Source organism: Urocampus carinirostris, chromosome 10 (assembly GCF_059441175.1).
Source record: "Urocampus carinirostris isolate Australia breed hairy pipefish chromosome 10, RoL_Ucar_1.0, whole genome shotgun sequence".
NCBI lineage: Eukaryota > Metazoa > Chordata > Actinopteri > Syngnathiformes > Syngnathidae > Urocampus > Urocampus carinirostris.
The window spans coordinates 8,348,244-8,360,818 of NC_142358.1; the positions used below are offsets into that span (position 1 = coordinate 8,348,244).

The 12,575-nt window shown below is 36.7% G+C and overlaps 1 protein-coding gene across 1 annotated transcript in view; it reads right to left on the reverse strand.

The window, feature by feature from the left end:
- Nucleotides 1–6,975, reverse strand: part of dhx36 (DEAH (Asp-Glu-Ala-His) box polypeptide 36) — a 53,926-nt gene extending 46,951 nt beyond the window's left edge. The window contains exons 1-3 of the mRNA XM_088345261.1: nucleotides 6,466–6,975; nucleotides 6,165–6,322; nucleotides 5,538–5,615 (exon numbers count right to left, since the gene is read on the reverse strand). Coding sequence (XP_088201387.1) covers nucleotides 5,538–5,615; nucleotides 6,165–6,322; nucleotides 6,466–6,693 — 464 coding nt within the window. The 5' untranslated portion in view covers nucleotides 6,694–6,975. The remainder of the gene's footprint in view (nucleotides 1–5,537; nucleotides 5,616–6,164; nucleotides 6,323–6,465) is intronic.
- Nucleotides 6,976–12,575: the final 5,600 nt, after the last annotated feature.

The following is a 12,575-nucleotide window of genomic DNA, read 5'->3' on the forward strand; positions in this document are numbered from 1 at the left end:
CAGATGCTTATTTTTCCTACCCCTTTATCTTCCCTATTAAATACATTTTATAGATAGCTCCCTCTTGTGTACAATACAACAAAATCTCATGGATATACTTATTACATAGGTCAGATATCAATAATTATAAGTTACAATAATCACATATTTTATACACTAATCTTCGCAATACCCATCCCTCAACGTCATAATGCGCATAATGTCACTGCGGCACCAGTGATAATATCAATAAAAATAAACACAATATTTATAACAGTTCTGATGTGATAATAGCACAATAACAACAAGTTAGCCATGGTTTGAAGTGCAGTATTTCCAGTCTCCCTCATATCCCATTTTCTTCATCTCTGTATTTCGCCAGTAATGCTTTTTTGTATTTAAATTTGAACACATGGATATTTGGACATCGTTTGATTTCATTTTGCAAATTATTCCAAAGTCTGACTCCACACACAGACACACACATACTTCTCCTGGTGGTTCTCACCTTTGGGATTTTGAATTCACCACAGCCCCTCAAGTTATAATTTCCCTCTTTCCGAGTGAATAATCTTTGTATGTTTTCTGGCACTATGTTTTTGTTGACTTTAAATAACAGTTGTGAAGTGAAAAATTTTATTAAATCATCCAGTTTCAATAAATTGGACTGCATGAATAAAATATTGGTATGATCCCGATATCCTACCCTGTGTATGGTTCTTATTGCACGTTTTTGAAGGATAAAAAGGGGCTGTAGTGAACTTTTGTAATTATTTCCCCAGACTTCTGCACCATATGTTAAATATGGCAGAACGAGAGAACAATATAATAAATACAATGCATTATAATGTAAAAGAACTTTGGTTTTATTAATTATTGAAATGCTTTTAGATACCTTTGTTTGTATGTGTCTGATGTGTGTTTTCCAACTTAGTTTATTGTCTATTATGACCCCTAAAAACTTAATTTCTGATACAATGTCTATTGTGACACCATCCATTTTTACTTCTAAATTTTGATTTGCCTTACGATTACCAAAGAATATTACTTTGGTTTTATTTAAATTTAAAGATAATTTATTTATATCCATCCATACTTTTAGGTTAATTAGTTCACGATTAATACAGGTTACCAAATCCATATAGTTATCATTTGAATAGAAAATGTTAGTGTCATCTGCAAATACTACTATTTTCAATAGTTTTGAAACATTAAAAATATCGTTAATATATAAATTAAATAGCTTTGGTCCCAGGATAGAACCCTGTGGTACTCCACAACAGATGTCCAAATATTCAGATGAAAACTCTCCCATTTTTACATATTGCTTCCTCCCCGTCAAATAACTTTGAATCCATTTCAAAGCCACTCCCCTGATGCCATATCTTTCCAGTTTTTTTAATAGTATATTATGATTAATGGTATCAAATGCTTTTTTTAAGTCAATAAATACCCCGACTGCGTATCTCTTCTTTTCTATACTGTGGGTGATTTCTTCTACTGCATCAATAATTGCCATTGTTGCTGATCTGTTTGCTCTAAAACCATATTGACTTTCATTAATCAATTTATGTTTATCTACAAATTGTTCCAGTCTATTATTGTAAAGTCTCTCTAATATTTTAGAGAACTGAGGAAGCAGAGATACCGGTCTATAGTTTGTAAAAATGTGCTTGTTCCCATTTTTGTATATTGGTATAACTTTTGCTATTTTCATTTGATTTGGAAATGTGCCTGTTAGAAATGATAGATTACAGATGTAGGTCAATGGTTTCACAATGCTGTTTATAATTTGCTTAATTAGTACCATATCGATGTCAAAACAATCCATAGACGTTTTGTTTTTACAGTTGTTAACCACGTCTAAGATTTCTGATTCCGTAACCCCAGATAAAAACATGGTCTTGGAGTTCATTTTTATTAGTGACTCAAATTGTTTACCACTGCACTCTGGGATATTTGCAGCAAGCTCTGGTCCAACATTTACAAAATAACTATTGAAATTCTCCACAACTTGATTTAAATTATATTTTTCACTGTTCTTATTAATAAAATAGTTTGGATATGCATTGCTTACATTCTTTCCTTTTATTATACTATTTAATATATCCCAAATACCTTTGATATTACTTTTGTTATGATGTAATAAATTGGTATAGTATAATTTCTTGCTTGCTCTTAATATTCCTGTCAATTTGTTTTTATACGTTTTATACCGGGTTTCGGCTTCCTTAGTTCTTAGTTTAATAAATTTTCTATATAAGTAGTTTTTTTTCTTACAAGCATTATGTAAACCCTTAGTTATCCATGGATGATTTACAGATTTATTCTTAATATTAATTTGTCTCATTGGGCAATTTTTGTTGTACTTGTTGGTGAATATTTCCAAAAATATGTCAAACGCACCATCCACATCATCTGTACCATATATAGCATTCCAGTTTTGTTTAACTAAGTCATCATACAGTGATATAATAGTCGCTTCAGTTCTAACTCGTTTGTAAACATAATCCTTAATTGATTCTTGTCTAGTAACCTTTTCATCATATACTGTAAATACTGGTAGGTGATCAGAAATATCACAAACCAGTAACCCGCTGACATTTGTAAATTCCATATTATTTGTAAATATATTGTCAATGAGTGTTGCACTGTGTGAAGTGAGTCTACTAGGCCTTAATATAGTTGGGTACAAACTCATACTGTACATCATATTAATATAGTCATCAATGTTTTTATGGTTGTTTGGATTCATTAGATCGATGTTGAAATCTCCACAAATGAATAGTGTTTTGGCGCTTATTGTTGAATATGTTTTTTCAGCCCAGTTTGTGAAGGTTTCCAGATTTGAGCCCGGTGTTCTATACACACAACTGACTATGATATTTTTCCTTTTTTCATTTTGCGATTGGCTGGCAACCATTTCAGGGTGTCCCCTGCCCACTGCCCGGAGATGGCTGGGATGGGCTCCAGCCCCCCCGCGACCCTAATGAGGATAAGCGGTACGGCTGATGAGATGAGATGAGATGAATTTCTATTGTAATACATTCAAGTAAATCGTCAATGACAAATGACATGTTTTGTAATATTTTCGATTTTAATCTTTTGTGCACATATATAGCTACTCCACCTCCTATTTTGTTAGTTCTATTTACATAGTTCAGATTATAATTATTTAATTCAAAATTTACACCCCTTCCCTCACTGAACCACGTTTCAGAAACTGCAATAACACTAAACGGGTTCTCAAATTGTTGTAAGTACTCAGTGATGTCATCAAAATTTGTGTACATACTTCTACTGTTAAAGTGTATTATTAAGAATTTGTCTTCAGATTTAACAAAGGTATTGTATTCATTTCCAGTATAATATTTGCAATTGTCTGAGCTAGCTGATATGAATTTGTGGTCAGGATCGAAGTCATCTAATCTTGAATTATTGGAGTCAGTGTGATTAACAATGCTCAGTTGCGGTAAATCATGGCCTAATATTTTATGATGGATTTTTTTATTGTGATCTGTAATAAGGGTGTCCATATTGTCAGTCCAGGATGCCATTGTTACACTTCAGGCAAATCTGTCCATCTCCTGCATTTCTCGAACCCATAATATTTTTGCTTGTTCCGGAGTGCCGTTTAACTTTATGTATACTCTGCAGTTTAAAGTCCATGTTCCTTGTATTTTGTTCGTTTTCCTCAAAAATCGAACCTGTCTTGCAATGTCAGAGTTTTTTTTGCTTAAGTGTTCATTTAAATAAACATTAGTCCCTTTTAGTTTTTTTCCTTGCTTAAGGATTTCATGTTTCCGTTTTCTGTTAACAAACCTTACGATGGTCGCCTTGGGTCGGTTGTCACCTCTTGTTAATGGGTGGCATGCTTCTATGTCCTCAGCATTGATGGATATGCCTTTTTTACTCATAAAAGCAATGACCTGTTGCTCAGCTGAATCCTCATCAGCATCTGTTGCAATATTTGTATTTGCCACAGCCTTGGCATAGGTCCGAGGTTTGATGTCCAAACCGGTGATAATGATGTCGTTTATCCTGGTATACTGTTCCAGATCTGCTACGCGTCCTTCTAGTGCAATAATCCTCTTTTCTTTCTCCATGTTTTCGTTTTTTAGGTCTTTGATTTCTGCCATTAAACTCAAAATTGTGTCTTGTTGTCTGGTGACGATATCCATTTTATCCATTAAAAAGCCGAGTGACTTTTTAATTTCCTCGAGTTCTTTATCTCTGCTCGGCATCTTGAAAATTTCACGTTCCTCTTACGGCACCGTCCGCTGGTCGCATCACCCAATCGCCCTCTGAGTCTCAAGTTGTTATTTTCGCCGGACTTAGTTTCCCCGACTGTTGGTCGCTATACAAGTAGCGCCGCCATGTTTGCCAGCGTCAACAATGGCCGATCTTTAACGTTGTGGCGACACGCTTTTGGCGTTATGGCGACTCGCTCTTGACGAAGCACACTCAAACGAGCGAAGAGACGATTCGACGCCGCAGAGTCAACCAAAAGCCGAACGGTCGACGAGCAGGAAAGAAAGCGGCTGCGGGGAGTGAAGGCGAGTCAAGTCCCAGCCGAATCTAGACTTAAGACACACTTCTATTCCAGAGCTTATGTTTGATGCCCAACTCATAATTTGTATTGTCCTGTCTTTTTCAGACTGCCAGCCTGGTGGTGATACGGAGGAGAAGGACAATTCGAGATGAGTCAGCGGACAAGCGTCTGACCCGAAGCGTGTTAACGCCTGCATTGACCAGCTGGCAGAGATGGGAAACTGTGTCGTGGCTGTCATGGACTTTCTGGACTAGTTCACAGGCTGGGGGCGTTGTTGCTGTCATGCACTTTCCGGACACATTTTCAACATGTTACCTAGTGTTTACCATGTTTGTGTACTGTAATGCTAAATTTTAAATCTATTTCACCCTGGTCATCCTGGAAGGGGGATTACCACTTGTGAGGCCCCTTCTCAAGGTTTCTTTTTTTTCCTCACGCTGAGGTTTTGAGTTTTTCCTTGCCCGCATGTTGCTTTAAGATCAGGTAATTGTAATCCTGTGCAGTCCTTTGAGACATTTTTGTGATTAAGGGCTATATAAATAAATGTGACTTGACAGGAAACTCTCAGACAGTAAGTGACGTCACATTGAGAGCCCTATTAGTTCAGTCTAGTTAAATCAGTGCTTCGCAATAATTTTCTGTCGTGCCCTCCAGTTTTACTATGTTTTGAATTAAAGTGAAGCTTGGATGCGAACTTTGACTAAGCATGTTAGTCTTAGACGAATTCAGCCGCTTCTAAATTGTGTACCAAGCTTACACATTCAAGAAGAGCAGGAAGGTTTTGGAATGGATTAACTGCAAGAGTCAAGGGAATAATGTAATGTACTTGTACCTAATTGCACCAATGATCAGCACATAGAACCATAATCAAATGATACACAGGAGGATAGTTACATTTGCCATTATATTCCTGTTTGTAGTCAAGAACAAAATGACAGCAAACCCAAATCTGCATTGAAAATCTCTCAGTGATAGAGAAAAAAAAACTTGAAAATCCAATGTTTACCATTTCTTGTGTGTTCTCTCTTCTTCTTCTGATTTTATTTTCTGTTTTTCTTCTTCAGGAGGGTCTCCGTCAAAGTAGCTGCACAAAGCACATTGAGGGCTGCGTTAGCGACGCGTTATTTAATTTTATTTAATACATCAGTAACTGACAGTAGTTGCTGTGTTTATGCCCAATTGCACCCAATCCCAGACCTTTATACAACACTAAAATATTAATACAGTGGAACCCCGGATACGGTTTATTGACTTTTAATTCACTGTCACCCATCTTCTTCTGCCTTTTGCATCCACCCGCTAATCCACTCGTCCAGCTCAAGTCACACCAAAAGGCATATTACAGTATTCAATTCTATGCACATATTTTACATATTAGTACTTAAACAATACAATTTTCTTGTTTTAATGTTTTAACTGCTGTACCAGTGTTTAAACCACGCCGAGTCTCTATCCCCTCGTGTACAACGATTTCACATTGCAATCCCTACCTCAAAACGGATTAATGTTGTATCCTGGGATCTAATGACCTATAGTAACTGTTTAATGTTTTTTACTAATTAACGGTAAAGGTCTACATTATTTAATATTGTTGTCATAATGAAAAATAGAGTTTCAGGTTTAAACGGCTCACCAGTGGCCACTTTTACTGGGAGGTGCACTCCAGCTGTCTGTCGTCGAGCCTTTCGGGTCTCTGTTCGTTCTCCCCTGACCTCGCTGCTCATTCTGGACTGAGTCGAGGAGCTTAATAATGTTCTTCTCTCTGCCCTCATCCATTTGGACCGCGGCACGCTGCACACATGAAGAGTAAATTAAGTGCATGTAGGGAAAACTATCCAACACTTGAGTAAATGATTGAGAAAGTCGAGCTACAGTTCGTGCACATCTAGACAGACCGTAATCACAATGAGATTACAAGATAACTGTAAACATACCGATCTCCGATCAGCTTGTTGCTTCTTCACAGCTACAGATATTGCATACCACATGCCAATCTCCCGGCCCTTTAAATGAGGTGGATGGCGACCACCACTGTTGTCCTGGTCGGAACGGCCCCCTCCCCGGTGACTTCGCTCTCCGCTACCATCCCGATACCCCCGACTGCCACGCCAGCTATTGCCTCCTCTTCCGCCTCGTCCACCTCGCCCATACTTCGAACTCATGTTGCCGCAAGCAATGCTGGCAACGTCGGCACAAAAAGACAGAACTTATCAAAACAGCTGAAAGCAAACAGTGTTAGCATTAGCATTTAGCGCTAAGCAATCCTCTAAAAGAAGAAGAGACCAACAATAATACCAAGCCTAATTTGACTCGAAGTTTACTAAAGACTGAGATAGTGTGGTTAAATATATCGTTCGAAAACAAGCATATACACGAGCTGCCATCAGTTAAAAGCGAGTTTGCTTTTACCCCGGTGTGTCGCACATGTATTACGTCACAAGTAGTCGACAATTGAAAATACGTAAGCGCCGTAATAGGTCTACATGTCAAAGGATAAAACGGTCAACCTCCAGGGCTCCATGCCCTTACAAACTGTCGTATTTTCCCTTACAAAATAAAAAATAATCTAACACCATATTTTTTTATCCAAACGTGTTTATTTATGTAGTTTAACATGTTATATTGTACATGTGTTTCGTTATATCATATACCCGTATATTGTTAATTAACATTTTGTTGTGAGATTGCTCGACATGAATGAGGTTTATTATTAAAAAAAAGTTCAAAAATTAAGTAGCTTGGACGTTCACTGTAGAAGGAATAAATACATGCAAATATGATTAAGTAGAATTTTCTTATTCAAATTATTAATTAATTTTCTCCATTAAATTTTTGTTGGTAATATACCGATTAAAGGGATAACCACAAACCTGTCTTTTTTCATTTTCTCCTTTTATACTTCCTTTTTTCTTAACTTCTTTATACAACATAATAATTCGTAATATAATGTATCAAAGCAAGTGAGCAGTTTGAGAGCTGGCTCTCTTTAATGAGTTAAGCCAAAAAAGCCGGTTCTCTAAAAACAGACGGACTTCCTTTCACTACACAAACTACCACATGAAATCCAAAGCGGCAGACGCATGCGCACAGTAGCATCAAACCGCTCGCTTCGTTTGCAACGAAAAAAAAACGATACAGAGATACAGGCTACTGTGGCGAACTCTGACTTGATTGATTTGCCATTTTGTGATAGTCGGTGTATACCAAATGGTACCCATCATTGACAAATTTGCTTTTTTCCGTAAAGATTTCTTTGTATGTCGTACACATCTTAAAATGCATAATAAATGTAATTTTGTACGTACAGGTTGACAGGTATGACTTATACTGGAATTCCCCACTACCATCCCCCCGCACGTGTCGTGGGAAAAATGCTCGCCTAACGCATACCTAAAACTGCGACAGGGTAAGTGAATTGCAGTAAAGAAAAGCCATGTATATATTTCTCTATATGTAGCAGCATCTCCAGAAATGTTTCATATTGGTGGCGAGATGAGGCCAATATGATCTTGGGGTGGCAGACCAAAACTAAAAGCCATCATTTTGGTTGTCTAAGATGGTCAGGGGAAAACTATCAGAAATACTTAAGGACACACTTACTGATACACTTGGGTGTACTGTGTAATATTTTATGTTACTAATGATTTATGTGCATAGTCCATAACCGCCCAGTCAACATTTTAAGTTACACAACAATTCTGTTTTATGTATATATTAGGTAACGTTAATGTGACACAAAAATATTTATTGCTGAATGAACAAAATATAACAAATAGTACTTCCCAACAGGGATCAACAGATAACCAGCCTATACCGTATGTGCAACATATACTTAAGGTAATGCAAAATAATTACTATAATGAACAAAAAAGTAACAAAAAGAGCTCACGAAAAGGATCAGTATTCTCTGATTTTGAAGACCAAGGGTATACGTATGTTTCAGAACAGTTTTCATGGCCTGTTGCTAACGCATCCAAAATGTCATCAAGATTTATGGCTTAGCCCTTTGTGATTCAATACTTTGCACCCCTAAATGGCCAAAACGCTCATCTAATGAAATGCATAACTGATGCTACAACAATCTTTATCATACAGCCTGCTTTGTTAGGTTATAGAGCATGTTATTTTATGAAACGTTTATTTTTCAGTTTCAAAACAATAAAGGTTACTTATACAAAGCTTACACATACTTATATAAACCTTAAAGATACATTCCATATAAAGTATAGCACTGAAGCAACTTACGAACAAATTCAACTTACGATCGTCCGAAATCTCGTTCATAAGTTGGGGAGCGTTTGTATACATGTCTAAAAAGCACAATTCGGCGAGTGTGTCCTAACGTTTTCTGGTACTTACTAAGTGCTTCTCAATTATATGCTGTCACGCCCCCCTCGGAAGAAGAAAATCCTCTTGCGCCTGTAAAAGAAGTCTCTTCATCTGGTTTATTATCTATAATGGGGTCACTTGAGGGTCTGCTCCAATTCGTATCTACACTTTATACTCCATTCTTATACACTCTGCTATATACACGGCGTGAAGGTTAAATGTCATCAAAACAATGTAAATGAGCGCGCCACTGCTCCTTATTTTAAGTTAAAGTGCTATTGTACTTGATTCTTCGGAAGGTTCAAATTTTAAAAAAGTTCCCAGAAGTAAAACGTGGCTGCACCCCCTTTGACAGTGCCTCGCGCCCCAAGGTTGTCGTATATACTTTCCTTGTAATGAATATTTAACATCAACATTCTATAGCATGAAGTAGCATGTTCCCTATGGTGAGATCCTGTTTGCCGAATGATAATAGAGAATTTGGCAAGTAACGGCATTAAAGATAATCTATGTGAGGCGGATGTGCTCTATCGGAAAATACCACGTAATTAGATGTAGAAAACAGTCTGGGATGTTTCATCTTTTTTCATGCACAGACACGTTTGTATTTTTCATTATGTAGTTTGTAGATACATGCAGTGTGGTCGGTGTCTGGTTGGGCACGGTCAGATTTACAAACAAATTAATCTACAACCTCCTTATCATTTGTGGCGGTGTTGAATCTAGTCTTAAAACACGTTATATTGTAGAGCTTATGAATGACCTATATTTCATGATGATATCTTTGTATTGTTTATTGATGCTTTAGCATCATCAATTGCAGCCTGGTCATCGTGGAAAGGGGATTACCTCATGTGCGGCCCCTTCTACCGGTTCTATTAATTTCCTCATGCTGAGGTTTTGAGTTTTTCCTTGCCCTCATATAGTTTTTAGTTCAGAGAATATTGTAATAATAGTCTGCAGTTTGTACAGTCCTTTGAGACCTTTTGTGAATTAGGGCTGTACAAAAAACTTGACTTGATTGGCTGAGCAGTAAGGCAATAAACTGTAGTATAGATATTTTTTTTATTGACTTACGGTACCTTATCTCAACTCATTAATAATGACTATGTGATATATATATATATATATATATAGTCTTATATTTTTTCTTCTCAAAGCCTTTATTGCATGCTTTACCCTGGAGTGCCATGTCTAATTTCATTGCATACAATATTCTACAACATTGATATCAATAGCAAAAAAGACAATTTTATTTCATTTTCCAGACAAGAAAAAAATAACCGAATGGCTTGACATGCTGTTAACTTGTCCTGTGAGGAGTGCAGGAAATAAGAATAATTGGTTTTATTATCGCCCTCTGCCATGAGGCAAAAGAATTGCGTGCCTCACTCTGCATCTGCAGACGCTTAGCACGGTAGTATGTTGCATATTAATTGCAATAACAGTATTCATGAAATGTGGAAATTACGCTTTTTTTTAATCCAAGGATTGTGAAGTTAAATGAGAAAGAACTAACACAAAATAAATATAAGCTTTTAATAAAATGTTAATATTATATTTCCACAATGACAGGTGAGCCACAGCTTCACCTTTCTCCCCTGGGACTGCGAGTCACTGTTAGTAGGGAGGCCCTGAAATAAAAATTTGGGGCCAAAATTGAATATATGTAATAGTAGACCAAAACCCAGAAAGAGCAATGCCAAAATAAAATACCAAAACAGAAAAAAAGAAGAAAAAGATAGAAAATATAGAAAGTGTATGTATTATTTTACTGTCTAAACCAGACTTAGAGAAACGTATTCATGCATTTATCTCGTGCAGGTTAGACTACTGTAACGGCCTTCTGACTGGACTTTCTAAACGAGCTGTTAGACAGCTGCAGAACATCCAGAACGCTGCTGCTCGGGTCCTGACTAGAACCAGGAAGTACGACCATATTAGTCCTGTGCTCATGTCTCTGCACTGGCTTTCTGTCGCTCAGAGAATAGACTTTAAAACAGCTCTGCTGGTGTATAAGTCTCTTCATGGTCTAGCACCAAAGTACATCTGTGACATGTTGGTCCTATATAAACCATCTCGGACCCTGAGAACCTCAGGGACAGGCCTTCTGCTGGTGCCCGGAGCCAGGACTAAACAGGGTGAAGCTGCGTTTCAGTTCCATGCAGCTAAACTCTGGCATAGTCTTCCTGATGACGTCAGACAGGCGTCTACTCTGACAGTGTTTAAGTCCAGGCTGAAAACAGCTCTGTTCAACTGTGCATACAACTGAAAGGGTTCTATCTGCACTCTTCACTTTTACTTCATTTTAATTCATTGATTTTATTATGTTTTATCTGTGGTTTTAATGCATTTTAAAAAACACATTTTAAATTTTCAATGTCTTTTCTTCTATGTTTTAACTGTAATTGTGTGTTTTCAACCTGTCTCTTTGCCATTTCTGTAAAGTACTTTGAATTGCCTTGTGTATGAATTGTGCTATACAAATAAACTTGCCTTGCCTTTTTAGCCCTGACTTTCTTAATGGGCACAATATAAAATGAAAAAATAATGCTTGACCCAAATACTGGAAAGTGGAAAACCAAAATATTTCTCTAAGATAAAAAAAACCCTGTTATTTTGAAGGGACAGTGTATATTATTTAGCACCTCTTAGTGGTTAAAACAAAGCTTAATTAAAAAAACTTTTTGGGATTTAGATAACAAACAAAAATACATGAGCTATCTATTATTTAACCATGAATATTTTATGGTTGAGTAATTTTCACTGAAATGACGAAAAATTCTGTGTGTCCCTATTATCTGGTGAAGGCAAATTGGGTTCTGACAAATGCAACCCCAGCATTATAAGAATTCAAATTGGGGTTAAAACACACAAAATATTTCTAAATCCCAAATGTGTATTTCCGCACAATTTGCATACATTCATGCAAAACTCAAGCTGTCTTACTGATTAGAGCAGAAGAGAGATTTTAATTGTTCTTCTGATTGGAGGCACTGTACCATACATTCATGTCAGCAGGGGGAAAAATACAAACTATAACACACAGAAACACTGGAAGAATCCCCTTAAATAATGCAACTAATTCTTGTTTGCGAAGCAGTTTCTTCATCGTGCAAAAAAAGAAAACACAGAGAGAAAAATACATAATGGATGTGGAACACTTGCGACTAGAAACACAGCATCATTAAAATAGATACGCCGCAGTGAGCAAGAGAAAAATATATTTAAAACACCTGTGCCAGCCTCATCCAAAACTATTATCATCATCAGTGATGACCCGTTGGTTGAGGTGACTTTAAAAGAATAAAAAAAATGTTTTATATATATATATATATATATATATATATATATATATATATGTGTGTGTGTGTGTACAATGCCGGGAAAACGTATTTGCCTTCGTCTCGATTTCCTGTGTTCATTGCATATTAATCACTCACAAAGGTTTCAGATTATCATACAAGTTTTAATCACATAGAGGCAACTCAAGGAAATATTAAATGCAGATTTGAAATGTTGAATCCATTTACTAAGGCACTAAAAAACCTATGTGGTCCAATGTGAAAAGGTAATTGCTCCCTAAACCTACCAGCGAGTTGGCCCACCTTTGGCAGTGATGAGAGGAATCCATTGTTTACGATAATTAGTAGTTAGTCTTTCACAACGCTGTGAAGGAATTTTGGCCATCTCTTTTTTGCAAAATGGTTTCAAA